This window comes from Neophocaena asiaeorientalis, unplaced genomic scaffold (assembly GCF_003031525.2).
Source record: "Neophocaena asiaeorientalis asiaeorientalis breed wild unplaced genomic scaffold, Neophocaena_asiaeorientalis_V1.1 scaffold684, whole genome shotgun sequence".
NCBI classification, from domain to species: Eukaryota; Metazoa; Chordata; class Mammalia; order Artiodactyla; family Phocoenidae; genus Neophocaena; species Neophocaena asiaeorientalis.
The window spans coordinates 221737-248938 of NW_020174048.1; the positions used below are offsets into that span (position 1 = coordinate 221737).

The 27202-nt window shown below is 46.6% G+C and overlaps 1 protein-coding gene across 2 annotated transcripts in view; it reads left to right on the forward strand.

Annotated features, from left to right (window-relative positions):
• TUBGCP3 (tubulin gamma complex component 3) overlaps positions 1 to 27202 on the forward strand; it is a 60977-nt gene that overhangs the window by 27813 nt on the left and 5962 nt on the right. Inside the window, exons 12-20 of one of the 2 annotated variants that reach the window (XM_024754002.1) lie at positions 4655 to 4765; positions 5094 to 5202; positions 8019 to 8208; positions 10167 to 10302; positions 11320 to 11388; positions 13854 to 13989; positions 21725 to 21813; positions 21939 to 22070; positions 25440 to 25580. In XM_024754002.1, the coding sequence (XP_024609770.1) occupies positions 4655 to 4765; positions 5094 to 5202; positions 8019 to 8208; positions 10167 to 10302; positions 11320 to 11388; positions 13854 to 13989; positions 21725 to 21813; positions 21939 to 22070; positions 25440 to 25580 (1113 nt within the window). The remainder of the gene's footprint in view (positions 1 to 4654; positions 4766 to 5093; positions 5203 to 8018; positions 8209 to 10166; positions 10303 to 11319; positions 11389 to 13853; positions 13990 to 21724; positions 21814 to 21938; positions 22071 to 25439; positions 25581 to 27202) is intronic. The other variant, XM_024754003.1, reaches the window with a different exon arrangement.

Here is a 27202-nt window from a genome sequence, read left to right on the forward strand (position 1 = left end):
CCCTCTTTATTTCTGTTCTTAGCAGGAAGACCTTGGCGTTCGTCCAGCACTTCATGAGAAATCCTGGTTCAATTATGCTTTATATTTTCCCTCACTTCTTTCTGTGTCTGACACAGTGGTGAAAATTAAAGAACCTTGAGTGGAAAGTGCATCAGTAAGATAAAAGCGTATTGCAATTATATTCTGACCTTGATTCTTTTCCTCCGTAGCTACATTTTTCGCAAGATTAATTATATTCTAAAGTATGCCCAGGTCTCTCGGTGTTTGCTTCTAGATGTTTGCCAGTAGGGTGATTGAGTGCTACTTTGCCCTCAGATGAAGTGATGCTTTCGTAACTTCTAAAGATGACTGAATGCCTGAGTCCTTTATCTTTTAAATTAAATTTTCTTATTGTTCATACTGATAAAAATCCAGCTGTACTCCAACTATCAGGATAAATTAGTGTGTTGTCTGTAGAAACTAGCTCTTCTGTTTAAGTGAATAACAGATAAATAACAATTTATGTGCAGTTAATCGAATCTGTTGAATGGCAAGCCGCAGAGCGGACACTGTGGTGGCTGGGTAACCTCTTAGATTGTTCGTGGTGAGCTTGTGACACTGTGGTTTCTATCAGGGCTGATCTGAGTTCATGTTAAAGTGGTGATAGCCTCATCGTAACAGTACTGAAAGCAGTCGCTAGTTATGTGTTTAAAATTAGAAAGGGAATATAAATTTAAAAACTAAAGAAAGGAATATCAACAAATACTTTCATAATTTAAATTGATATCTAAAGATAAGAATATGAGTTGGAAATAAATGTAGCAATCTCGTCCCCGTGATCATAAAAATGTTGGCATTTGTTCAGACGCTACTTAAAGGAAACTGGAATAGGGTCCTCGATACCATCTAGGATCAACTACAAGGATCAAAGATAAGACCTTAACATCATTAGAAATTTTGTTTCCTTCAATAACTACCCTTGGGAGTAGATTTCTGTGAACAGGAAAAAAAAATCTTTTTTAGTTGATCGCCTTGGGAAAACAGTGTTTCTAAAAAAATTCTTACTTGTACCATATGTTCACTCATTGGCCTGAATTACTCAGTTCTTTTGAACAGTATTTTTTTCTGATTTAAAAATGTGCAGTTAAAACGTTTTTGAGTATGTAAGCACAGAGGGGAAAATTAAAATTTATTGAATCTCATCATGAACCTATAACCTCTGTTAATATTTTTGTATATCCCTTTTTTACAGTGTATTCTTACATATTTTTATGTGTGTGTATATCATACCACGCATAGTATTTTGTAACCTCTTTTTTTAAAAATAAATTTATTTATTTTTGGCTGCGTTGGGTCTTCGTTGCTGCTCACGGGCTTTCTCTAGTTGCTGCGAGCGGGGGCGACTCTTCGTTGCAGTGCATGGGCTTCTCATTGCGGTGGCTTCTCTTGTTGCGGAGCGTGGGCTCTAGGCACGTGGGCTTCAGTAGTTGTGGCACGTGGGCTCAGTAGTTGTGGCTTGCGGTCTCTAGAGTGCAGGCTTGGTAGTTGTGGCACGTGGGCTTAGTTGCTCTGCGGCATGTGGGATCTTCCGGACCAGGGCTCAAACCTGTGTCCCCTGCATTGGCAGGCGATTCTTAACCACTGCACCACCGGGGAAGTCCTGTAACCTCTATTTTTATTTGAAGTAAATAAAGGAAATAATTTCGTGCCATTAAACCTTATTCTTCTATACCAAGACTTCTTAAAATGTGATCTCTGAAACTCCTGAATAGCACATAAAACTGTATTTTGTGGATATAAGCATTTTTTTCCTGGGAAGGAAATCTGTAGTTTTCATCAGATTCTCAGAATGGCTTCTGATAGTTAACAAACTTCATTTTAATTAATTAATTAATTTTTTTCCAGCCATGACACGTGGCTTGTGGGATCTTAGTTCCCCGACTAGGGATTGAGCCCAGGCCACGCAGTGAACGTGCTGAGTCCTAACCACTGGACTGCCAGGGAATTCCCATACTTCATTTTTAATGAATGACTACATGATAATATTCTGTAATTCATTTTTACACATTTAGTGTGTATTAGAAGTATGTTGTGCCCCCAAATACTTTATTCCAGTAACGCAAGGATAATGTTTCACTCAAAGTTTCTTCATCTGTATTCACAAACGAAGGTGGTCTGTAGTTTCCATTTGGGGCACTATTTTTATCAGGATTAGCTCGTGTTAAACGAGATTCATTAAATAAACAGGTACTGCACATTCTTCTGTGGTCTAGAATAATATAAGAAAGATACCTTTTTTTACAGTTTAGTAGGCCCCACGTCTTAGTGATAGCAGTTTACATTTCTGATTTCTTCTACAGATACTGCTCTTTTTAGAGTCTTCTCTCTCCCTCCCTCCTCTGTTTCTCAAGCCCCTTCCTTAGGTTTATTTTGGTTATTTACTTTTTGCTAGGAAACTATTAATTTTGTATTGCTATATATTTGCTAAAAATATTTTAAAAATTCTTTAAATCCATTTTGTATCTGCAGACACACCTTTGTAGCCAGGGTTGTGTGTTATTCACCAATTGGTGATTTGGAATTTACGTAAAAATCAACAAAAAGGCATTTAGGTATGTTAGGACTTCAATGGATCTTACAGTCCAGTGGGAGGACCGAGCTGCCATGTGTAACGTGGCCATTGCTGCATCTCAGACATCCAGCTGCTGACTTAAAGTACTTCCAAGTACTCAGGCTGTGGTCCAAATGCCATTTCTCCCTAAAAGGGACTGGGGCTCCTTGGAGAAGCAGCTGATTCTAGGTCGAGGGAGAAATGAACGCTTAGGAACCTAGAGCCTGGATTAGGCCAGCAGCAGGGAAGGCACCTCGCGTGGAGTCTGAAGGATGCAGCGTCAGCTCAAGGCACTCCGCCCTCCCAGGATGGGCAACGGGACGCCGGGAGGGATAGTAACTGAGATGGATCGAAGCACCAGATGCGCTCCAGTCCATCTAACTAGTCGCTGTGGACGGGTGTAAACATACTATCAGACACTCCTCAGTGTCTCTTGGTGGAGTCAGTTTTTCCCCTTTTGATCTTTCGATGTAAGTGACTGTCATGATCGCTCCTGGTGAGGACGCTAGCTCAGAGGAAAGGGTGCTGGCCTGGCCAGTAAAGAGAAAATGCAGCCCAGAAGGAAACAGACCCCAGTGTCTACAGTGTGCAGGGATGGAAGATCTAAGGAACGAAAACAGAGCAGCAGGAATACAGCTGTCCCTCGGTATCCATGGGGCATTGTTTCCAGGACCCTCGCAGATAAATGTTTGCAGATGCTCAAGTCCCTTGTGTAAGATGGTGTGGTGCCCACCCTACCCGCATCCCTGGGTTCTGCATCCGTGGATGCGCCCAACCGTGGATACAGAGGGCCCAGCGTGCTTACTAAAATAGTGGAGAATATTTCCATAATCTAGGATGGGGAGCTCTTAGGAAGACAGGAGACCCAGAAGCCATAAAGGAAGACGGTCACCAATATGACCCAGAAAGAAAAAGACAAAATATGGAGCAGACCATAAACAGTGGCAGATCATCAATTTGGAAACATTTGTAATTCTTAATGATTCACAAATGGTCACTCTCTCTTATATAACAGCGAGCCTCTGTGTATTGGTAAGAAAAAGACAGTAGAACGATGGGATGAAGATATAAGAAGACAATTCACAGGAGAAAATCGTGTGGTAATCAGCATTATGAAAATGGGCCCAACTTCCTTTGTCGTCAGTGAAAGAACAGTACAAGCAACCATGATTTTGCCTGATTGGCAAAATTCAAACCGAGCAAGGATGCAGAAATGTAGAGCTTCCTGTGGTGGGAGGGTCAGTTGACAGGGCCGTTTGGAAGGGAGATCTGGCATTGTTCATAAAAATTAGAAACTACTTTGACTCAGCAGTTCTGCTATTAGAGATCGAGTTTATAGAAATAAAAGCACAAGTCTGTTAGGACTATGACTGAAAAAGGAGAGTGGCCTCAGTGTAGTAGCAAACGAGCTGGAAACCATAGCAGCTTAGTTTTCTCCTTAACACCGGTGCCCTTTTGGATGTCAGGGAACAGGCCGGTGGGCGGGGTTAGGGAAGGGGAGGAAGTGAACAGGGGAAGCTTCTGAGCGCAGTGGTTCTCGGAGGGCGCCACGCGAAGGTCGCTTCCTGCAGTGCTGCAGGTGGACCTGGGGCCTCTGCAGGCGGTGCACAGCGGCAGGAGGAGACGCTGCTGACTGGTGGAAGGAGGAGAGGAAGACTCTGAGTTGGCTTGAATTGAGTATTCAAACAGCCCCAGAGGCTTGTGTGCCTTTCCTAAGGTGGTGGGAAGAGTCCGTGTGGATTAGGCAGGCCTCACACTCAGATCCATGATGTACACAGCAGAGGCTGTGATTGATATTATATTTACAAGGGCGACCACATGTCTTTAAGAAAAAGCTTATCTTATTTTCACTATATTTTGGTTTTAAGAAGTGGGGAATAAGTGATTCCATTTAGAGGGATCTATCAAAATGCCTCTTAAAATGAGATTTCTTGTATAAATGGTAAGCCTCCCAATATCTGGAGAATTCTGCTCCCTAGAATTACTTATTTCTTGATGTTGCTGTTAGCTAATATTTCGCCATAAATATCACTTTTTAATGTTTCACTGCCTCTTTCCTTTCAGTTTTTCGTAGCATCAGATCCAACAGTGAAGACAGACCGGCTGTGGCACGACAAGTACACCCTGAGGAAATCAATGATCCCATCCTTCATGACGATGGACCAGTCCAGGAAGGTAGGGTGGGACTGCTGTGACTGTGATGTGCTAATGCTGTATTTACCTGCATCCGGTGACAAAACCAGTCTTCAGTTACACACAGTTTAGTGGCATTTTAGGATTTACATTCTTGAGGTGAAGTATCTGTTGATTGACTGCCTCAACGCATTAATATGTGTTTGTTAATAACAATTTTTTCAGTTCCTGGAATTCACTTGATACTATCCCAGATGTTCTTATTATTTAGTTTTTAATCAGTAGAATAATTTGTTGCTTATGAATATTTGTAGTGCTTGATCATTTTAATTTTGAATAAAGGTAACTAGAATATTTTCCTTTCTTTTAGGTCCTTTTGATAGGAAAATCAATAAATTTCCTGCACCAGGTTTGTCATGACCAGACGCCCACTACAAAGATGATAGCTGTGACCAAGTCTGCAGAATCACCCCAGGACGGTATGATGACGATGATGGTGGTGATAATGTGATGGCACGATGGTGGTGATGATGGTGGTCGTGGTGATAGTGGTGATGTCGGGGTGACGTTGGTGATGGTGCTGGTGACAGGGCTATATATTGCTTGAAGTATGTTTCGTTCAATAGGACTGACAGATTTTCTGAATTATTATCCAAGATACCTTAATACACAGTGTGATACATATAAAACATCTATTACTGTGTAAATTTTGAATTTCCTTTCTTATACAGTTAAACAATAACTAGGTGTAGCTATTTTACTCTCCTTGGTAGCTTGTGTTACTTTTTTTATGATGCAGTGACAGTATGCCAAAGTAAGGAAATAGAGGAAACACTTGCTAATGAACTCAGAGTCTTGTTGAGAAATCAGCGCGGATTCCCAGCGTTTATGTATTCAGAATGCCGCACCGCGTTAACCGCTCAGTGGTTTTCCCTCATTTACTACTGTCCTCTCTGCCATTTCCCCCATTTGCCGCCTACCCCATCCTCAGTAATTTCGTGTATTCTCGGTGTGGCTGACTTACACGGACAGCTGTCGGGTCCTGGCTCCATTTGTTACTTATACTGTTGTCTTGACTCATTCAAGTTTATTTTGTGTGAGGCATTGGGGTAGCTCTAGGGGAGATGGTATGAATTCACCATGGCGATGCTTTTCGTGAACTGTGCTCTAGGAATGGAGATTAAACGTACAAAAAAGTGAAATAATCAATAAGTAGTAAATGGTAGAAAGCGATATATGAAATGAGGTGTACAGGTAACGTGCTTGAGGTACAGAGTGCAGTACTGCCAGCTGTAGGCACTGTGCCATTTGGTATATACAGGTCTCCAGAGCTTATGCCTCTTGTATAATCAACACTTGGGACCCTTGGACCTTCACCGTCCTGTTTCCCCCCCTCCACCGTCCCTGGCAGCCACCATTCTACGCTCTGACTCTGTGAGTGACTGTTTTAGATTCCACCTGTAAGTGAGGTCATACAGGACGTCTCTTCTCTGTCTGGCCTACTTCACTCGGCATGACGTCATCCGGGTCCATCCACGTTGTCACCAATGGCAGAAGTACCTTCTTTTTTCAGGCTGGATTATGTTCCATTGGATATGTACACTGTATCTTCTTTATCCATTCATATGTCCGTGGACACTTTGGTTGTTGCCATGTCTTGGCTTTTGTCAGTGATGCTGCAGTGAACACGGAGGGCAGAGATTCCTTTGAGATCCTGACTTCGTTTCCTTTTTGGATGTGAATTGCTAGGTCGTATGGTGGTTCTATTCTTAATTTTTTGGGGAACCGCCATCCTGTTCTCCACAGTGGCTGCATCAGTTTACATTCCCGCTGACGTTGCACTGGGGCTTCCTCCTCTCCGTGCCCTCATCGACACTCGTGATTTCTTGACTTTTTGATGGTGGCCCTTCTGAGAGGCCTGAGGTGCGGCGTCTCATTGTGGTTTTGATTTGCGTTTCCCTGATGATTAGTGACGGTGAGCACCTTCTTGTGTTCCTTTTGGCCCAGCTTGATTTTCAGCATCTGAGAGGACTCTAGGGGAGATTCCAGAATGTGCTGGAGTTGTACTGAAAATCCAGAGCAAGGTCAGGGCTGACGGGAGATGTGGTTGCAGCTGTGTCGCCGTGCGGTTAAGGCCAGGGCTCCAGGGCTCCAGAGCGAGGCGGCGGCTGCAGCTGCGGACCACACACGTCTCCCTCTCACCCCTCTGGCTCCCCATCAGGTGTGTTTGACACGCACTATTCTGCGTAAACTTTTTAGGGATTCAGAGATGCCAGGTTAGTTCTTAGAATATGGAGGTCCCCGTACAGAATTTATGGAAACACCTGTGCTGAAGAGGTAGAAGAAGGAGGAAAAGCCAGGTGAAGAGTTGTTTGCCTTTCGACGCTTCCCTAGTGGCCGGAGAAAATAGGACTTAGGGAGGACGAGTGCCGTGCCCTGCCTGCTGTGGAGACCCGCGGGGGAGGCCAGCACCACCGAGCGCCCAGCGCCCAGCATGTGGCGGGTGTGCAGGAGACCGCTGGGCCGCAGTCGGCAACTCTTGCCCTCTCCACTGCTACCCTCTGTGGAGGAAGGTTGTTTTGGCTGTCAGTACCGCTGGGAGGATGGGAGATGCGGACTCGGGAGGACTGCTGGTAACGATACAAAAAGCAGTGGGAAAAGTCACATTTATATTTCTCATATGTGAAAAATTTTGGAAATTTAAAAGTGAGCCTAGAGAGTTAAGGGTAAATGTTTTCCTGTGGGAGCATATGGAACAGAGACTGGTGAGCAGGCTCTGGGTCGTGTGTCTTCTGACAGGCGCTTTGGCTGCCGTTGGTTGGCATCAGACCTTTTCTTTGGCGTAAAAACCCTTCATGAATCAAACACTGGTACAGTAAGAACACTTCCGGGGGGAGAGATTGACATTTTAAAAATGACGTAGATCAACAGAAATGTATGTTGCCCCTACCCCTACCCCATCCCCGCAATATGACCGTGGTCAGCTCGGCGCCTGGCGTCCTCACATTACTGCACCATCAGACCTCCGCTTCTACAGAAAACTGCGTTTTCCTCACTGTGGACACCTTAGTTCCTCCGCAGTAATGTATAATTAGAATAGCAGCAGTACTAAAATAGGTTTTTCTTGATGGGACCGTTATTCTGAAGAACAAACAAGCCCTCCTGACCACGTCCTCGGCCTGTCAGCGAGGCTGTGAGCGGGTGTAGAGTGACTTCTGTGTGTGTGAGTCTCATTCCTCCTTTGTACGATGCAGATTATGTACGTATGTGTACTTTTCCCTTTTGTTCTTTACAGCTGCAGATTTTTTCACAGATTTGGAAAATGCATTTCAGGGGAAAATTGACGCGGCTTATTTTGAGACCAGCAAGTACCTACTGGATGTTCTGAATAAGAAGTACAGCCTGCTGGACCACATGCAGGCCATGCGGCGGTACTTGCTGCTCGGTCAAGGAGACTTTATCAGGCACTTAATGGATTTGCTCAAGTAAGAAGGCTCTTGAGGGTTTTTTTTTGTAGATGTGCAGTAGATTTCAGCATGATAAAGAGCTTTACAGTTTCTCTCTTTAAAAGAATAAGCGACATTAGAGGAAATGTGTTGAATTCTCACAGAACGTTGGGAAGATGAAATCCGAGGAGAGAAAATTGTCGCGTCATCAAGCCGATGTCCCTTTATTTCTGCTTGTCCTGTGCTTCGCTCGCAGGGCTCGTGCGCTTCTTGAGCACTGGCACCGACCAGCAGGGGTATGAGGGGTGCGTGGTGTGGTCGGTTAGCTTAGCTTCAGTTTGAGAGTAGTCTGAGAAATAAAATGTAGGTTTTAAAATGGAACTTTTTCTTCCATGTTTTTAGTTTACATTATTTCTTGCTAAAAAAAACAAAACAACTTCATGGAGCAAATACAACTGCTCCTTCCATTTAGTTCCATGACGTTTCTCCTGGCACCGTCCCTTCTAGAAGGAAGTGTGTGTCCCTCCTTCCTGCCATAGAGACAGGAGGGCCAGCTCTGTAGCAGACAGCCGGGCCCCGGGCAGCCGAGGGTGGGCACAGCGTGGACTTGGGCGCCTAGGACTGGACACGTGGCTTCTTGGCGCTGCCTTTGGGACACTTCAGTCATGCCTGTGTGAGTCCAGCAGTGTCTCAGGCCTTTGGTCCCCAGACTCCATGTGTGTCGGAATCCCCTCCAGGGATTGTTGGACTGGATGGCTGGGCCTGCCCGCAGAGCCCGGCTCCGCGGCTCTGGGCTGGAGCCAGGACAGTGCGTCCCTAAGAGCGTCCCGGCCGAGGGGAAGCTGCTGGCGTGGGGACTGCACTTGAGAAGCTGCTTCAGCCACGGAAACTCCGTAGTTCTACCTCTAACCAGAAGGCCGTCTTCAGTACCAAAGATGATTGAGTTTTGGGGGCGCACATAGCAAGCAGGCTCAGGGGTAACCTTGTTTGAGGAATTAGCTCATGAAAGAGTTGATGATCTGCTGAACATGAAGTTTTGGTGGTTATACTTCCTGAAGGAGCCTTTCTGCTCTCTGTAAGGAAGGGGGTCACTGGTGACTTAGGTACTGGTCCCAGGGCAGCACCTGTGGGGAGTGGGTGGAGATGAGTTTTTAGGGGGAGGTGTTCTTTCAGTGGCCCAGGGGGTGGGGGCCGAGTGTGCAGGTTTGGGGTGGAGGAGAGCAGGTGTTTCGTGAACGTTTAGAGGCCATGGCCGTGTTGCAGATCGCATCACTTAGCTGACTTACCCGTGTTTGCCTTACGCTGCGTTTTAATAATTCGAGTGTCTCATCCTTGATAGTAAATGAGAAGTTTATTTCTTCTCAAAGGCCTGTTTTAAGTTTCCGGTTTTAAAAGGGGAATGTCATCAGTCTCTAGCTTGCCTCAGATTTATTTGAGCGACACTGACGTTGCTGGTCCTTTTTCACCCTGTGCACACCTGGGGCGGATCTCGGAAAGGTTAGCTTCATATTTAGGAATGCGGATGTCAGTTTCATGTTTAGGAATGCAGACGTCAGTAACCCTTAAGTGTTTGCTGGTAATACAGTAGTTTTTAGCCTTTAGAATCATGGTGTCCACACAGCCAATTGTTTTGATTTAATCTAGTCCTTTCTGCCCATTGGATCTGTACAGAAAGTTACAGTAGTTCATGCTACTGTAGGCCAGGCTTAAGTTTGAAAACTGTATTTTTTAACATGCGTGGCTCACTTAAGGATTTTCAATTTTAAGCTGAATCAAAATTAATTTTAAAGAAGTGTTTTGCTCCCCCAAATACTTGATGAAATCTTATTTATAGTTAATTCTGTAGCATTCAGATTTCATGGTCATTTTGTTACCGTTGTATCGGTTCCATTTGTCCTGTTAGGTTTCGTCATTTGAACTCTATAATCTGAAGTTTTCAGGAAGCGCATTGAGAATCCAAGTAACATCCTCTTTTACTTTTACAAAACTCTGTTAAGACCAGAGCTTGTCCGTCCGGCTACGACTTTGTACCAGCACAACCTGACTGGAATTCTTGAAACAGCTGTCAGAGCCACCAACGCCCAGTTTGACAGCCCTGAGGCCCTCAGAAGACTGGATGTGAGGCTGCTGGAGGTACCGCAGCTCTGCTCCCACCCGGGGCTCCTTGCTGGCGCCCTCCGTGTGGCCTGAGGCCCCGCTGCTCCGCTCGGCTCTCTTCTCTTCTCTTCTCTTCTCTTTTCTCTTCTCTTCTCTTCTCTTCTCTTCTCTTCTCTTCTCTTCTCTTCTCTTCTCTTCTCTGCTCTTCTCTGCTCTTCTCTGCTCTTCTCTGCTCTGCTGTCTCTTCTCTGCTCTGCAGTCTCTTCTCTTCTCTTTTTTCTTCTCTCTGCTCTTCTCTGCTCTCCTCTCTTCTCTTCTCTTCTCTTCGCTGCTCCACGCTGCTCTGCTCTGGTGGGGGGGAGCTGGCCACCGTGCATCGGAATCCCTGTCCGGTGGCCTGGCGTGGTGTGGCCTCAGACGGGTCCCTGCACCTCAGTGTGTTCTCCTGACAGAGGGCCCCCAGGGCTGCGGGCAGGGGACATGCAGCTCTGTCCTCGGGCCTGGCCACGTGGATGCTTAGTCACCACCGCTGTTGCTGCTGGTGACGATACCGGGCACAGAGGTGACAGATCGCAGTAGCATTGATCACAAACAGAGGTGTTTAGTTTTAGTTGAGAGAAGATGACCTTTTTTAGGGGAATGAGTATTTCATAAACATAATACACTGTTTGCTTACTTATGATGAAGGACCACTAGCAGAACCTGTGGGTTTTAAAAAATGTTTACTTTTATGGATTAGGAACACAAAAGGCAGTGGGTTTTTGTCATTTAAGAAAATGCTGATGAATGTTAAAACTGATTTTACAATATTCATTAAAAATATGCTCTTTATTCCAGAATATTTGCAGGGCACCTCGTATGTGCCTGTCTGTCTAGATGCTGAGGGTACAGGAGTGGAAAAAAGATGCCCTCCTCTGCTCTCAGGCAGCTCACGCTCAGAACTGCTGAGTGGTTTTTAAAAATTGGGCTTTATTTTAATGCCTTTCCTTTGAGGACTCGACAGCTTCACAGTGGTGGGAAGCCCTGCAGTTGTGTGTTTGTTTTTGCTCTCAGGTCTCTCCAGGTGACACTGGCTGGGACGTCTTCAGCCTGGATTACCACGTCGATGGGCCCATTGCAACCGTAAGATCCCGCTGGGCGCCGTCATAGCTGTTTGGGTGGCTGCACGTCCCTGTTGCTTCAGAGTCGGTTTCTCTCTAGAGCTCCGCGTGAAGTGCTTGCTCGCATCCCCAGTGCATCCATTGAATGAATGCTCGAGCCAGAGGCGTGTGTGTGCGTGTGCATGTGTGTGTGCACCAGTCACTAATGAGTGCTGAAGTGCTGGATTATTTTAAGAATTCTTAATATCATTTGTTCTCATCATAGGTTTCAGCAGGTACTTAACAAATGGGTTATTCATTTTGTTCCATTATTCTTAGACTGTAGTGACTAATTTAGGATAATTTGAAGCGAACTACATTTTAGTGGCGTTGTATTTTTACTACTTGGATAAAATTTGATATTTAGTATCCATTTGAGCTGATGAGAAAATAGCTGCCCAGTTGTTCACGGCTCTTCCACTGTGTTTAAAGAAAAGTTCTATTTCCTTGAATGGTTCCCAGGTCATAAAGGATTGACCAGCACAGCTCTCTTGTGTGTCTGCAATTAAAATGCCCTCTTTAGTGCTCAGTTTTTCTTTATTCAGGCTTGAGTGGACTTTCCTTGACCAAGGTGTCTCTTTGAACTTATCTCAGTCATTTTCGTATCTCAAATATTGAAGAAGGACATGCATTTCTTCTAATTCTTGGGAAAAGATTTTGTTAAGAAGTAGTGTAGTTTGGCTCTACAGTGTCTCCCTAGCGGTCTCTGCAGAGTTGGCTGTCCATGGCTGTCCTTCCTCTCCAGGGGTGATGTGGGCCCATCTCCTGCTGGAGAGCCTGCACCGAAGCCGGGCTCTCCTGCATTCCCTCTGGGCTGACAGCTTTGCTCTGGCAGGGGGCTCTGTCTGTCTCCTTTGGGGCGGTAGCTACTGGGGCAGGCTTTTCACACGTAAACTCCCATTGTTTAAATGTTACCAGATCAAAGCTACTACATTTTCAATATACAACTGTGCTCAAACTTAATTTTTGGTCATATTCAAGTTAGTTTTTTCTCCTTTGATGTATGTCATAAATAGTTTTAAGTAATTATAATGTACAAAACAGGATATTTTAACAAATTATTTATGTTAGAAACTTTCATATTATCTCCCTTGTTAATGTCACATATATTACATATGATTTTTTCGTAGTATAAATGATACCACAGTGAGGGCAGCTACATCGATTATTTCACAGAATGTAGGTGCCTGGAGCAATAGATACACTGAACGTGCTCTACGCCCGGTTACTTAATTATTGTATGATTTTGTACATCTTGCGAGAGTATCGGAGTTACGCATTGCATGCCCTGTGCGTAAGTAATTGATCACACGATGTCATATTTTCAGGATGTTAGATTTTTAAAAGCTCTAGTAGAGTCAAGAAAATAAGTGTATATCATAGATGTATTTAAAAAGAAATTTAAGATCGATCCCTGCCTGTGGCTAATAGGTGTCAATTTCCTTGCCGACTCCAGTGGGTTGATGGTCCGACGGGAGAGGCTGGATTGGAAGGAGAAGAGGTCTTGTAATTGGTTGGTGGAGTCTGCCCAGGACTCACACAGGGAGTGGCCTCTTCCCTGTCCAGTCTTTGCCCTCCAGTCCCAGGTCAGCATATGCCCTGGGTTGGCATGTTCTCAGTGGAGTGGCTGTACCTGTAACCATTGTATTATACAGCTGCAGGTCATCAGACTAGCGTTAGAAATTGAAATGATTTTTAACTATCACATTAAATTCTGTGCAGTTGGATACAGAAGTTACTAGAAAGATAAAAAGGGCTGTTTTATTTAAAAATTTATGGTTTTAGAATCAGATTTTAGAAGCAAATGGATTTCCTGATTTTTCCCTGTTTAATTTACCATATTAATCTCTATTTCCTTCCTATTCTCATTGAGATTGTCATTTTTTGTATAGAATTTAATTAGAATGGGTACCTATCTTAGTTACATAGTTACGTCTTCTATAGCACAGCATTATCTTAGATTCTTACAAATCCTGGGAAGAAGGATTTGGAAGGACGGTGGGCAGGATAAGATCCCTGTATCTCTACCCTTGGTCTCCAGCTGTTACATGAGGTGTCAGGGGCTTATTTGTTGAGTGTTCCTCCGAACTTTATTCTGCAGTAAGTGAGGGACTGAGGGACCACGTCCTGTGGGTGCTGTTTCCCTGTGTGAATGTCCCCGCTCGAGACAGTACATAGTTGTAAGGAACTTCGGTCACACTGAACTTCTGTACAGCAGGTCCGTTGAATGTGCTCTGACACATAAACGACCAGCGTGGTTGCTGTGTGATGATGCTTTCCTAAAGTGTGCTGTGTTGGTTGCTTACATACTACTTAGAACGTGTTAGAGTTGGTTGTGTGTTCTCTGGCTTTTTGTTTAAGGAAAAAAAAAAAAAAAAAGACTGAGCCCTGCCCTGGGAGGACCCTCACCTCACAGGATCCTGTCAGCCTGTGTTCTGCTCTTTCCAGGTGTTCACTCGAGAGTGTATGAGCCACTACCTGAGAGTGTTTAACTTCCTTTGGAGGGCCAAGCGGATGGAGTACATCCTCACTGACATCCGGAAGGGGCACATGTGCAACGCCAAGCTCCTGAGAAATATGCCAGGTAAACCCCGGCAGAGGGCGTGTCCCCGCCTGGCCCCTGGTTTCTAGCAGCTTCGCAAAAACAAAAGTGTTCTTAACGTAATTGAAAAGTGGTTTCTTGTGCTTTTGGATTTGTCTTTTGTGAAGAGGCTCATTTGTAATATGCTTATCTTGACTTCATTGCAAATCAGGAAAAGAAATTGAGTCAAGTTAGGTTTTTTTAGACATTGAAGTTTCTTTTAGAATCATGTAGTGTTCATATATGTACTTCAATTTTTAAAAAAAAATAATCTTTAAGGAAAGAAAGCTGTTTAATAAATCACTGGCTCATTTAAAATTCACTAAGTGTTTTAATTAAAGTCTGGGAATTGCTTTAATATTGTTTTGGTTCATAAACCAGGACATGGGAAGATTTTACAATATTTTACAGTTAAAAGCTATAATAAAACTCATGTCATGTTCATTTTTTTGTTTGTTTTTTTTTTGTTTTTGTTTTTTTTTTTGTGGTACGCGGGCCTCTCACTGTTGTGGCCTCTCCCGTTGCGGAGCACAGGCTCCGGACGCGCAGGCTCAGCAGCCGTGGCTCACGGGCCCAGTCGCTCCGCCGCATGTGGGATCTTCCCGGACCGGGGCACGAACCCGCATCCCCTGTGTCGGCAGGCGGACTCTCAACCACTGCGCCACCAGGGACGCCCCAAGTTCATTTTAATGTTATAAATATTGAGTGACTTGAATTATGAATAATTTTGAAATCTTTATATTGGAAGTGATTTGGTCAAAACGTTTGAGAAAGTATTTCAACAAATTATGTCTCCAGAGAAGAACCACACGGTCATACTGTTAATCCTTTGGTGAAAGCAGTTCCTAAAAGAGGAGCAGTTGTTTGCAGAAAGGCTGCATGAGCTCTGCTTGTTTACTAGGTCGAGGCTTCTCCCTGGGCAGCTCCCAGAGTTCCAGAACTGTGACACCCCAGAAGCTGGGGACTGGTGGGTACCTGTCCACGTGGTAACACGCGGAATCACAGGTTTACTGGTGTCCAGGCTTTCTGTCTTCCCGGCGGGACTCGGCGAGTGGTCGTGATGCTCTTAGGCTCCTGGCCTGCCTTCCTCCGGACTCACTTCGAGACGATTAATGGTAGGGTCCCTCTGAAGTAGCTGAGAAGGAATCAAGAGGGGGCGTTTTCTTTGAAAGCCTCTCGTGGTTGTGGACGGTAAATATGCCTTCAGCGTCCATTTTCCAGTCGATGAGGGCGGAGGCGCTGGCTCCTGGCTCTGCCTCTGCTGCCCTCCCCGGGAGTCACGCGGTCGGAAGTCACACGGTTGGTGCGCCTGCCAGGTGTCCACTGGGCCTGCCCTCTTGCCTTCCCTGTGAGCACAGGGGCCTCATCTTCCTCAGTGTCTGATCAAGGTCATTTCAGCACAGTGCATATATTTGTCATTGTATGTATCACTCTTCTCCTTTTGAAATAAACAACTGTATTATTATTATTTTTTTTAATATAAATTTATTTATTTATTTTTGGCTGTGTTGGGTCTTCGTTTCTGCGTGAGGGCTTTCTCCAGTTGCGGCGAGCGGGGACCATTCTTCATTGCAGTGCGCGGGCCTCTCTTCTGTTGTGGAGCACAGGCTCCAGACGCGCAGGCTCAGTAGTTGTGGCTCACCGGCTTAGTTGCTCCGTGGCATTTGGGATCTTCCCAGACCAGGGCTCGAACCCGTGTCCCCTGCATTGGCAGGCGGACTCTCAACCACTGCGCCGCCAGGGACGCCCGACAACTGTATTATTTTTAGCTGTGGGAAATCTGAGCTCTGTAACAGATCTAAGTATTAGCTGGTTCTGATAGTTTTTCTGATTTGGATATCAGCAATGTCTATGCGAATTGGCTTTTCTCTTATTTTGAATAGTCAGCAAGGAGTTTTGTTTTCTACTTGAAGATAACTAACGCATTTATTTGATCAGTTTTCTGTGTCATTTTAACATAACTTGATCCTATTGTATCGTGTTCAGTTTCAGCTTCTTTCACTGAGCCTTTTCCCTTGTCATTAAAACTTCTAAAATATTTTTAATAGCATAATATTGCCTCCTGTGGACATATCATTTTATCTTTTCGGTTGGGCATATAGTTTTTTTTTTTTTTTTTACTATTTTTCCACTAATATAAATAATGCCATAAGCTTTGTGTAAATATATATTTATATGCCTCTGAATATTTCTTTAGAATAGGTGAATTGGAAATGGAATTGCTGGGTTAACAGATACGAATCTTAGTTTTACTTTACATTTACTAATACTTTTATTTCTTAGTATTTATATTTTAACTCTGTTGGTACATATTGTCAGATTACTTTTCAGGAAAGTTCGTACCTGAAAAGTTTGTACCAATTTAATTTACGTCCCTGTAAGTACAGCTGTCACTGGTTGATAGTTGTCTGTATTGCTGTTTTCTTTCTTCTTTTTTTTTTTTGACTAACATTGGATATTATGTTCAAACAAACTGTCAATTTGATAGGTGAAAATGGAAGTTCATTTTATTTATTTGTTTTGTATGAATTAAAAGAATATTTTTGGCCATACCCCATGGCATGTGAGATCTTAGTTCTCTGAGGAGGGATTGAACCCATGCTCCCTGCAGTGGAAGGTGGAGTCCTAACCACTGGACCACCAGGGAGTTTCCCCACTGGACCACCAGGGAATTCCCTGGAAGTTCATTTTAATTCCTTTTAATGCTTTTTAAATTATCTTTGAATGTAAACACCTTCCTTTCTTCCTTTTTTTGTCATTTGTGTTTGTTTTTTCAGGAAATTGTTTTTTTGCCCATGTTTCTGCTGGAGTGCAGGTTCTTACCTTTAACTTATAAGGCAGTGTTTTAGTTATTAACGGCCAGGCAACTTGATGAACAGAGATCAACCAGGTAGTTAGTCCTTTTAACACAGCAGATTTAGAAATTTCCCACCAACCATAAATCTGAGGCAGAAATACAGGAAGATTCCAGAAAATGCCTCTGAGAGCAGCCCGAGGAGCCCTTCACGTGTGCACGTGTGAAAAATACAGGAAGATTCCAGAAGATGCCTCTGAGAGCAGCCCGTGGAGCCCTTCACGTGTGCACGTGTGTGTTAGGTCATGTGCACAGCATCCGTGATCATCATCCCAGATGTAATTTTAATAATATTCATCAAAATAAGTTGTTTGGAGTAAATAGTTACACCTGAAAATGATTTGCTCAGAGCAAGAGTTTGATAATGGTATGCCAAGCCGATTAAACCCATTTTTATATATATTTGCCATTTAGCTGGATAGAAAAGATTATTGATCTGAAATGGATTAAAGATTTTTTTCCTTTAAAAAGAAACGGAAGTTCTTTTGTTAGATTCAGTTAATCTAAAAACTGTTGCTGTTAGTGGCAACTAGATGTGTATTTCAGATAACATTTAACCAGATGAAATAGACAAATACAGAACTACAGGTAAATGAGCTTCCTGCCTCTTTCTCAGCCTTTGTGTCCTGCGGGCAGGGAGTGCATGGAGCTTCCCCTCCCCAAAGAATGGGCCTCGTGGGAAGGAAAACTGGAGGAGGAGGAGGTGGGGGCGTGGCCAGCTCCCCTGCTGGCGGGGCCGGTTTTCCTTTCTTGGTGATTGAAGTGATAATGATTCCTCTCACAGCTGGCGTTCTAGACTTAGTGGAGCGGTGGCTCAAAGGTGAGCAGATGTTTTCCTCTTTGCAAGTTCCTTTTTGTGTCTGTCGTTTTTGTCCACGTGGGTGAGTAGGGCGTCCTCAGTGATCACACGCCTGTGAAGTGTTCCCTTCTTGTTTGCCAGACTGCTAAGTTGAGTGCTTAGTGCTCTGCCCAGATTCTGGGCTGTGGCCTCGAGCTGATTCTTAGTCTTCTGCCTCAGGGTCCTCGTCTGGGTCAGGGCTGGTTGGCAGCACTTGCCTTCAAGGGTTGCCAGGATGGAATCTGTGCAGCGCTCAGCCCAGTACCCCTCGGGAGCCCCACGTGGACAGGTGTCCTCACACTTGCCTGGTAGACAGAGGATGCCAGACGGTGTCTGCAGGAGGCCCTGACCGGTGACCAGAGGTCTTGTACCCAGGAGACAGGAAAGACCCAGGATCTTACCAACGTCCTTTGACTCCAAAGCCTTGAGAAATGAATCTCATGGGTAATTTGGTGAAGTCACTTTTAAATATCATCCCTTCAGCTGTAGACAAAAGTTGAAGGAGGTGATTTTGAAATTGTGAATAAATTGTTTTAGGGTATTTTTTCGAAAGAAACTTTTGTAATTTTTAACAACACTCAAGGCTATTTCCGGTGCATCTCCAGTTGGGCAGAAGCTTCTGGGAAAGATGTCCAAACCACACGGTCAAGCCTGTGAGAGCTGCTGGTGTATTTTAAAGCCCTGAAGTCCCTCCCGCAGCCTTGAGGGGCAGTAGAGGATTACAGACAGGTCTAACGTCTCACACCTAAGTCTGCCAGAGGGGATCCTGGTGTCTGTGTAAAGCCGTCTGCCGCCACGTTAGTCCAGCGGGAGATGTACTGTATTTATGTATTTATTGGACCTCAGGGTGAATGTTGCTTTGCTTTTGGAATTTTTAGAATTATATGGTTATTTGTGGTTCACTTATAAAAACACAAGTACTTATATTTTAAGTATGTTTTAAGTGTATTTTCAAGGTTCTGGGTAAAGAGATTCAAGGGCTGTTGCAGGTGTAAGTTGTATTTTTTAGGAGTTAAAGGACCAAAGTATACCTTGTGAATTCAGTTTCCATATGAATTGGGTTCATAGTCGTTAGAGCCTTAACTGGGCAGTGAGCAGTTCCGAATCCGTCAGCTCAGAGCACTTGCTCTCTCCCGTGGGGAAGGGAAGCACTGTGGTGTCAGAGGGATTGCAGGCTTTACCGCGTGGGTTACTTTACCAGATCCCTTTTCAGGAGGCAGTGCCCTCGGGTCCCTTCACTCTCAGAGGCTTTATCTTAGGAGGAGGGTGCATTAAAGATGCTGTCCTCCGTGCTCCCTTCAGACTGGAGAACATCATTTTTCTAGAGTGAAAATACATTTGGTAGTACTTGAAGACTATAAAGAAAGTAACTCATTTTACCATTGTTGCCAAATTTGCCTTTGGCCACGGAAACCTTCTGAAAAGGATGTGAGTGAAATAGTCAAGACATAGATGATGCAGATTGTCTCCTTAAAGTTTGAGGATCGGAATGATTCATTCAGTAAATAATGATTGGCCTACTCGGTGCTGCCCGTCCTTGGTATCCAGTGGTGGATGTGACAGAAAGGTCTCTGTGGTCAGGAAGCGTCTTGTCTCGCAGGCAAGCTGGACGCGTCAGCAGGCACTTAGAGTGCTTTGCTCGTCGTTTGAAGTGGGGACGACCAGGTGCTGTGGGAGTACGGGAGGGAGACCCTCACCAGGTGGTGTCATAGGACGGAGGGGCTCCCGGGCTGGCATCTGGAGGTGAGTGCGTTAGACGGAAGAGTGGGGAGTCGGGGAGGGCCGGCTGAGGAGCATGTTCAGAAGGGGGGCTGGGCCAGGTGCAAGGGCCTCGAGGCCCAGTGAGCCGGTGTGACTTCAGTGCAGCGGGGCCAGGGAGGCTCCGCCCCGAGGGCTGAGCTTGGAGGCCAGCAGACCGGCCCACCATGACCCACCATGACGGTGTGCCAGCGTTAGGCAGCCGGGGGAGCCTGCAGCCTGGGGGCTGAGAGCCGTGGGGTGGGAGGTGTGGCCAGGGTGGACCCCTGGGCCTCTGCTTCCGGGCACTGCGGGAGGAGGGGGGCTGGGCTGTCAGGTCAGGCTCACCTGTGTGAGATGTTTTTAAGGGTAAATGGATCTGCGGCCCAAGACAGATCTGGGCAGGAGGAAGAGACTTCAGCTTAGGTGACAGAGGACACCCAGACTGCACAGAGCAGTGAAACCTGGAGTCAGGCTTCTTCCCTGATGTGTGGAAGATTGTCCTGGAGCCGGAGGCTGGCAAGTGGCCGCAGATGTGTTCTTGCCTCTGCACTGTCCCAGGCCCCCGGGCAGCGCTCAGCGTTCTCACGTCATCCGCCGGGAGCCGGGATGAGACCTACCATTCTGCCTGCGACCTTAAACTTTCTTTGGTGGGAAAATGTCAGGCTGGGTTAGTGTAAACTGCAGACCCGTCTCACGAGGCTGGGAAACAGGCTGCCCCCGTTTGCTGTGAGTGCGGGCAGAGCCGTGCCCTCGGAAGTGGTGAGGTTGTGCTGGACGAGGCCTCAGAGATGCTGGGCTTCCGGGAAAGTTCCACCCGAGGTCTGTGATGACATGAAGAACACTAAAGAAACAGACCCTTCCACACGGGGTTTCTAGACTATTTCGTATCACAGACCGTTTTATGGAACTTTGCCGCTCTACGAAGAAATCCCATCACACCGAGAAAGATCTGGAGAATCGGACTGGCACGCGCCCACGTGCCTGTGGGATGTTTGAATGTACATGGACGGCTCTCCAGGGGGACTGCCTGGCGTCGGGGGTGGGGGGGGGACAGTCCGCCGTTCCAGCTCTGGTTAAACCCCAGATGGAGTTGCACACTGGGGTTACTTCTCTGAGAAGCTTACCTAAACCATAATGCAGATCAATATGGCTGGAAACAGCATGTTCTTACGCCTTTTTACATTGCAAAGTCATTTTAGTTAAATAGACTTTGAGTGCTAGACTAGAAGTCTTAGCCCCTCTGATGGTTTTAGTAGGAAAAGTACATCCTTCACTCTGGACTTACAAATGAAACAGGAAACTTATAGCTGTCTTTCAGAAGAATGTTTACCACATTCATGGATTGCAGATCCTGATGGTACGGGGGACGGCGGGCTTTGGAGCCTGTGCCGATCTTCTGAGGGGGCCGTGCTGTTTCTTCCCTGGCCGAGGAGGGCCTGTTAGACAAGCCAGGATCCCCACAAGTGTCTCTTAGTCCTCAGCTTGTAGAAAGCAGTATTTTTTCAAGTATACAGCACCACTGTTGTTTTTTTCACACCTGTTTATACGTCGCTCCGTCATTACTCTTTGAGGAAGGGACAAGAATGATTTCTCAAATAACCGCATGCAGCGACAAGTGAGTTATCCAGGTAGCTAATTGAAGGCCCTTGGAGCGGTAACAGAAATATGTCCAGTCTGACCCACGTTAAAGTCATTCCCCCAATGGAGCCTTCAGGGACAGTAGTATCCCATAATAGTCCAGCGGAGTCTCTGAACAAAAATGAAAAGTCCAAGCAGAGAATGCTGCTCCCTGGCGACCCTCCAGCCTTGTCCTGGTTTTATAATCTCACAAAGAATAGGAATGGAGTCTGGGCCCTGCCCACCCCCCTCCAAGTTCATGCTTCTCTCAGGTGGCAAGGTCACATTCGGTACTTAAGGAAATGTCATTTTTGTCGCCAAATAGCTAGGGAATAGTAAAAGTCTCACACACAGTAGGCAGACTGACTGACTGTAAAGAAACCATAAAATTGAGCTTATATTTATTCAAGATATTGCATTATTGTAAAACAGAATTTCTCTACTTTTCAAATAGTTATTTCATTTTATGCCATTTCTTGTTAGATCCTTATATTCCGTAAAGTAATCTGTCACTGCGTGATTGGGTGGCTAAGTACGTGTTTACATAGCACAGAGATGAACTCTGGAAAGGCGGGTTCCTGCTTTAGGGGTCGAGAGTGAAAGTGAGGGAGTTTGGGGAAGGCAGCTTGCAGGCGGCCAGGAGGGCGGGCTGTGCTGGTGTCCGACGGCGCTGTGTGGCTCTCTTGCAGAGTTCTCTGGGGTGCTGCACCACTGCCATATCCTGGCTTCCGAGATGGTCCATTTCATCCATCAGATGCAGTATTACATTACATTTGAGGTACGTTCGAATCAGCCCTCGATTCTGGTTGAGATCATCTTGTCTCAGGCCGTTGTGCTGTGCTTCGTAGCAGGTGCTGCGCCGGCGTGGCGCCAGCGCCTCCCTCAGGCTCTCGTCGTTTCCAGGTGCTTGAGTGCTCTTGGGATGAACTTTGGAACAAAGTGCAGCAGGCCCAGGACCTGGACCACATCATCGCCGCGCATGAGGCCTTCCTGGACACCGTCATCTCCCGCTGTCTGCTGGACGCCGACTCCAGGGTAAGACGAGAACACACGGTCAGCCAGTCCTCCCCTTGGGCTCGTCCCCTGGTGCGGCCACAGCCCTGGTGGCCGGGACAGTCTTGCTGTTAGTGTGATGTTCCCCTCAGGGTTGGAGCAGTAGTGCTCAGGTGAGAACGTGCCTTGAGCTGGGCACAAAAGGGTGAAGACTGGTGGCGCCCATCCACCTCCTGGGGTGGCAGCGATGTCCTCGCGTGCTGCTCAGGGGGGAGTCGTCCTGAGGGGTGGCAGTGCGAGAACAAGCACTCAGAGCCCACCCCTCAGGTCAGGGGGTGTGGGCGGCAGAGTCAGGACAGGCTGTCTGGATAAACCCCTGCTTATTTGCTGACACTCCTTCCTGTAGGCCCTGCTGAAAGTTGCATGCTCCATGTGGCAAGTCTTCCCGGAGCTTAGATCTTACTCAGAGATCTGGGAAAATAAGGAACACTTTGCTTTCACTTGAGACAAATGTGAAGCAGGAAGCAAAATTTCAAGTACGTTTTTGACGTTAAATGTGCGACTTTAAAGACGTTTCAGGATTGCAGAGGGCTGCTTCCCACTAAACCTCCACCCGCTGCAGGGGTCCTTCTGTGGGAACACGCTGTTTCGTCTGATTTCTTTTTTAGTAGACGCTTTAGTAGATATTTGCCAGAAGCGTGTGTGCGTTTGCACTCCCAGCAGCAGGTGCGTGAGAGTCCGTTTTCCTACAGCCTCGCCAACAGAACATGTTGTCATACTTTTAAATTTTTGCCAGTGTGATAGATAGGTGAGAAATTGTATCTTAGAGCTGTTTTTTTATCATTTTTTTATAACATCTTTATTGGAGTATAATTGCTTTACAATGGTATGTTAGTTTCTGCTGTATAACAAAGTGAATCAGCTATACTTGTCTGATTTTTTAGGTATATCTGGTTAGCCATCCGTGGCTGGGAAAACAGGTATTTTGATATGCCAGATTTCATTATTAGAGAATTATTGATCATGTGTGCTTCTTTATAGATGCTTCAGATCAAAGATGCTTCTATATAGAATGTTCATAAATAGATTGGAACAGCGGCACAGGAATAATTTAAAGTACTTGGAGCGTAAGGAGAACTTACGAAGCGCACACCTCAGGGCTTTCAGCCTCGATCACTGCGCCTCGTCTGTATCAGGCTGGCGCTGTGGGCAGGTCCTGTCAGGGGTCTGCCTGCTGACACGCTCTTGTTCAGTCCGGGTAGATGAGTGTCCAGGGCCCGACCTGGTGGGCTGCGGGCGTTCGCTGCCACCGTGTCCTTGTCCACTCGCACAGCGCGGGGCACTGCGGGCAGGTGGACCTAAGGCTCCATCCTGCTTCTCAGCTTTTGACCCCGGCGTTCCCGTGTTTTGAAAGAGCACGACACCCCTCTCTTCCCTACATTTGTGAGAATTAAATTGTGTGCTGCTCGTAAGCCGTCACCATAGTGCCTGGGACATGTGAGTTGCTAGTGTTGTTTTTTTTTTTTTTTCCGTACACGGTCTTCTCACCGCTGTGGCCTCTCCTGTTGCGGAGCACAGGCTCCAGACGTGCAGGCTCAGCGGCCATGGCTCATGGGCCCAGCTGCTCTGTGGCATGTGGGATCTTCCCGTACCGGGGCACAAACCCGTGTCCCCTGCATCGGCAGGCGGACTCTCAACCACTGCGCCACCAGGGAAGCCCGCTAGTGTTTTTAAACAATTAAAAGTCATCTTGTGTGTGTGTGTTTTGCAGAGAGATTTACGATCGTTAGATCTAATGCTTTTTAGAAAACATGTGAAGGGCTGAGGGTTGTCCCCAAGCTGGCGAATCAGCACATGCACCTGCCAGTGGCGGTGTCTCTGTCCGTTTGCATATGTGGAAGTTCCATTGTAAACAGCTAGAGGCCACGCTGCTCACTGCTAAAGATGTCTACGGGGATGAACAGAATCCAAGCGAGAAAATATTTTTGCCTGTAACATAATTTTCTCATGATAGTAAATGTTTACGTGTGAGTTGGTCCTGGCTCAATTCATGGAAGGAGTCGTTTGCTGAAGACCTTAATGATCTTTTCTGAAATGGTCCGTCTGCTGAGGGTTTTACTTTTAATTTGATGGTTTATTTAAAGTAATCACTAGAGGGTTTTTTGTTTTTTAAGAAACCCAATATATAAAACAAATTAAGGCAGTCTGTTACTGACATAAATTAAGTGTATTTTTCTTACGTCACTTAGTAAGAAAAACAAGGCTGTTTGATACACGTAATTTTGAAGTTGGAGGTTGTGACAGGTGTGTGTATACATTTTTGTAATTTCTGTTTATGCATTCTTGAGAAAAATCCTGAGTCACACTGTAAGTTGTCGCAAACCGGTGTCAGCACAGAAGGCGCTGTCGTCGTCGCCCTGTCTGAACAGACTGCTGACGACAGAAGCACATGTTGCACTCTTAGCTTGGAGTAAACAGTGAGTCACCCCAGCTCCAAAAATAGTAAATTTTTATTTGACTACAATAAAGAAACAAACTAGAAGAAATAAATCCTTGTTAAAAAGTCGTCTCCAGTTTTTGTTTTGATTTTGTGTTACGGCTGAGGCCCCACCAGGAACAGGCAGCTCTGAGCCGAGCGCACTGCTTGCTGTCCACGAAAGACCCCGTGGGTGTTGGCTCTCATGTTACCTTTCAGCCCCCTGCCCCTTCCCCTCCGCCGGCGCTGGTGTCGTGGTGCTCGCCGTACAGCCTTGGGTTAGGATGTGTCTGGTGCGTGGATATCGTTTGGTGTACATACAAGACTGTGTGCCGTGGTCTCCTCCTTTCCGTGCCGCACTAGAGAAAGAATGCGTGACCTGCGGTAGGTGTGTGCCCTGAGGAGCCCTGTGAATTAGGGAGACGCACTGTCGCCCTTGGTTTAAAACCATCCTGTCATTCCTGGTGTAAAGCGTGATACCTTTTTCTAAAAAACCTTGCAGGATCTGTTTTTTATACTTTTTAAAGAATTTCCTCTCTCATATTCTCCATGTCTGGTTTTGGTATGTGCCACCAAAAAAAAAAAAAAAAGTGTTCTCCCATCCCTTTCTACTCCTCAGGCAGTCCCGCTGTGGATGCAGCTACGTGCTCCACACTTCGGAGTTGGGCAGCACCTTGGGTTGCCGGGTCTCGGTGAGGATGGGAGGTGATTCAGCCGAGAGCCTGGGCTCTGACTGCTTGCTGTTGCTGTGGTGATTCAGAGCTCGCGTATTTGCCAGGACCGGGTGTTCAGTCGGTGTCTGCTGATGCATGAATGAACAGCTAAAGAGCGCCTTGAGAATTTCACTAAGTGTCAATATTTTATTTGAAAAACTTAGTAATAAGCGTGCTGGGGGCTCTGTTCATGAAAAGAAAAAACTCGTCCTCTCTCCCCAGGCACTTTTAAACCAGCTGAGGGCCGTGTTTGATCAGATCATCGAGCTTCAGAACACTCAAGATGCCATCTACAGAGCCGCCCTGGAGGAGCTGCAGAGGCGCCTGCGGTTCGAGGAGAAGAAGCAGCAGCGTGGAGCCGAGGTGTGGTTCTGGTGCTGGTGGCTCATCCGCTTCGACAGTGAGCTGGTGCTGCCGCGCTCACCGGCGCGGCAGACTCTGCCGCTGAGGCTGTGGTCGTAGCTGCGTCCGGCCGGGGTCCTGAGCGGCTCTGGACTCTTTCACAGGGAGCGGGCACCGTCACTGTCCTATCAGTGAAGGCAGAGTTCGCGGGAAGCTCTGGTCTCTTGCCAGCGTTCCTCAGTTAAGTGTCGAGACGTTCGTCTGCGTCGGTGTCTCCGCTGGGTGGTGCCCGACTCTGCATTGCTCTCCTCTGGAGCTGGCGGGCACACGCATACCCGTGGGAACCGGATTTGTGCTCGTCGGCTATTTTCAGTCGCCTTACTGAGTGGTTCATGTCCGTCGTGACCTTGAAGTACAGAGATGTATGGAATGAGTTTGAGTCTTTATGGGATTTCTTGTACTGGATATAATCTGTAGTCTTTCACTTTCTCAAGATGCTTATCCTTGGGGTGGTGACAGATTGTCCAGTTGATGCGGTTGGATTCGGTTTATTTTTGACTATTCCCTTACAGTCTGCGTTAGAGGATCGTTAACTTGGAAGGGTCACAGCGCATCGTGTATGTGTCGAGCCTTCAGGGTGTTCTAGGGATGGGTGTACTGCTCACTCTGTTTGCATTGCCGGGAGCAGGGGTTTGTGGCTGAAGTGTCAGAGTTGGCGACCCCCGGCCCCCGGGGCCTCCCGGCTGGGCCCGCCCAGGAAGCCTGCGCACCAGGCGGACTGAAGGCCGCGACCTCGTCACCAGCTTTGTGCCTTGGCTGACTTGACCTCTCTGAGACCAGTTTTCCTGGTTTGTAGAATGGGAGTGATAATAAACAAACAGACTCCCCTGGAGCTCCTTATTTTCATGTGCTGGTGTATGTCAGCTGTTAAGTGTCCAGTAAATCCATCCATGGCCGTGGTTTCTCAAACTGCCCACTTGCCCAGAGCTCTGCCCCTGGGGAATCGCTGAGCTGTGAGTCTGCGCTCTGGGGGCGCCCAGGCTCACTCTCCAGACTGTTGCCCGTCAGCGCCTCGGAGCAGACCTGCCTGATAAGGTGGGTTATTCAGCGTGTTTGTTCGGACGTGCTCGGGATATGCGGGAGAGGCGAGAGCTGCGAGTGTACCCGCGGAATGGTTAACGTTCGTGATGCAGGGTGATCTGCGCGCTGTCATCAGACCTGAGGCCCCCGCAGGCTGGAGGGGCTGTGCAGGACGGCTCGGAGGGCCCAGCGTGCCTGGTCGGGGGCCTCTGCCCGCCCCTGCCGCAGCGTTCCGCACTGCTGCTGCTGGGCAAGGGCTCCCGGGCGCCTCTTCCTCCTTCAGTCCCTGCCCTCAGTTTTCTGCTTTCTTCCCACTTCTCAAAACCGTCTGTGATAATATGTCCAATTCAAATTTAGGGCTAAAGGCCTTTTCTTTCTTCTTTTTTCTGTCTCACAATTGGAAATCTTGTTTTCTAGCAGGAGCTCACCCAGCTCTTTGTTCTCTGACTCCACCTGCCCCCCACACACCTGTACACACCTGTACACACCACTCTCTCAGAACAGGCATCCTGACCCTCCCCCCACAGTGCAGCAGCCGTGCGATTTCCCAGCCACGTGTCCGC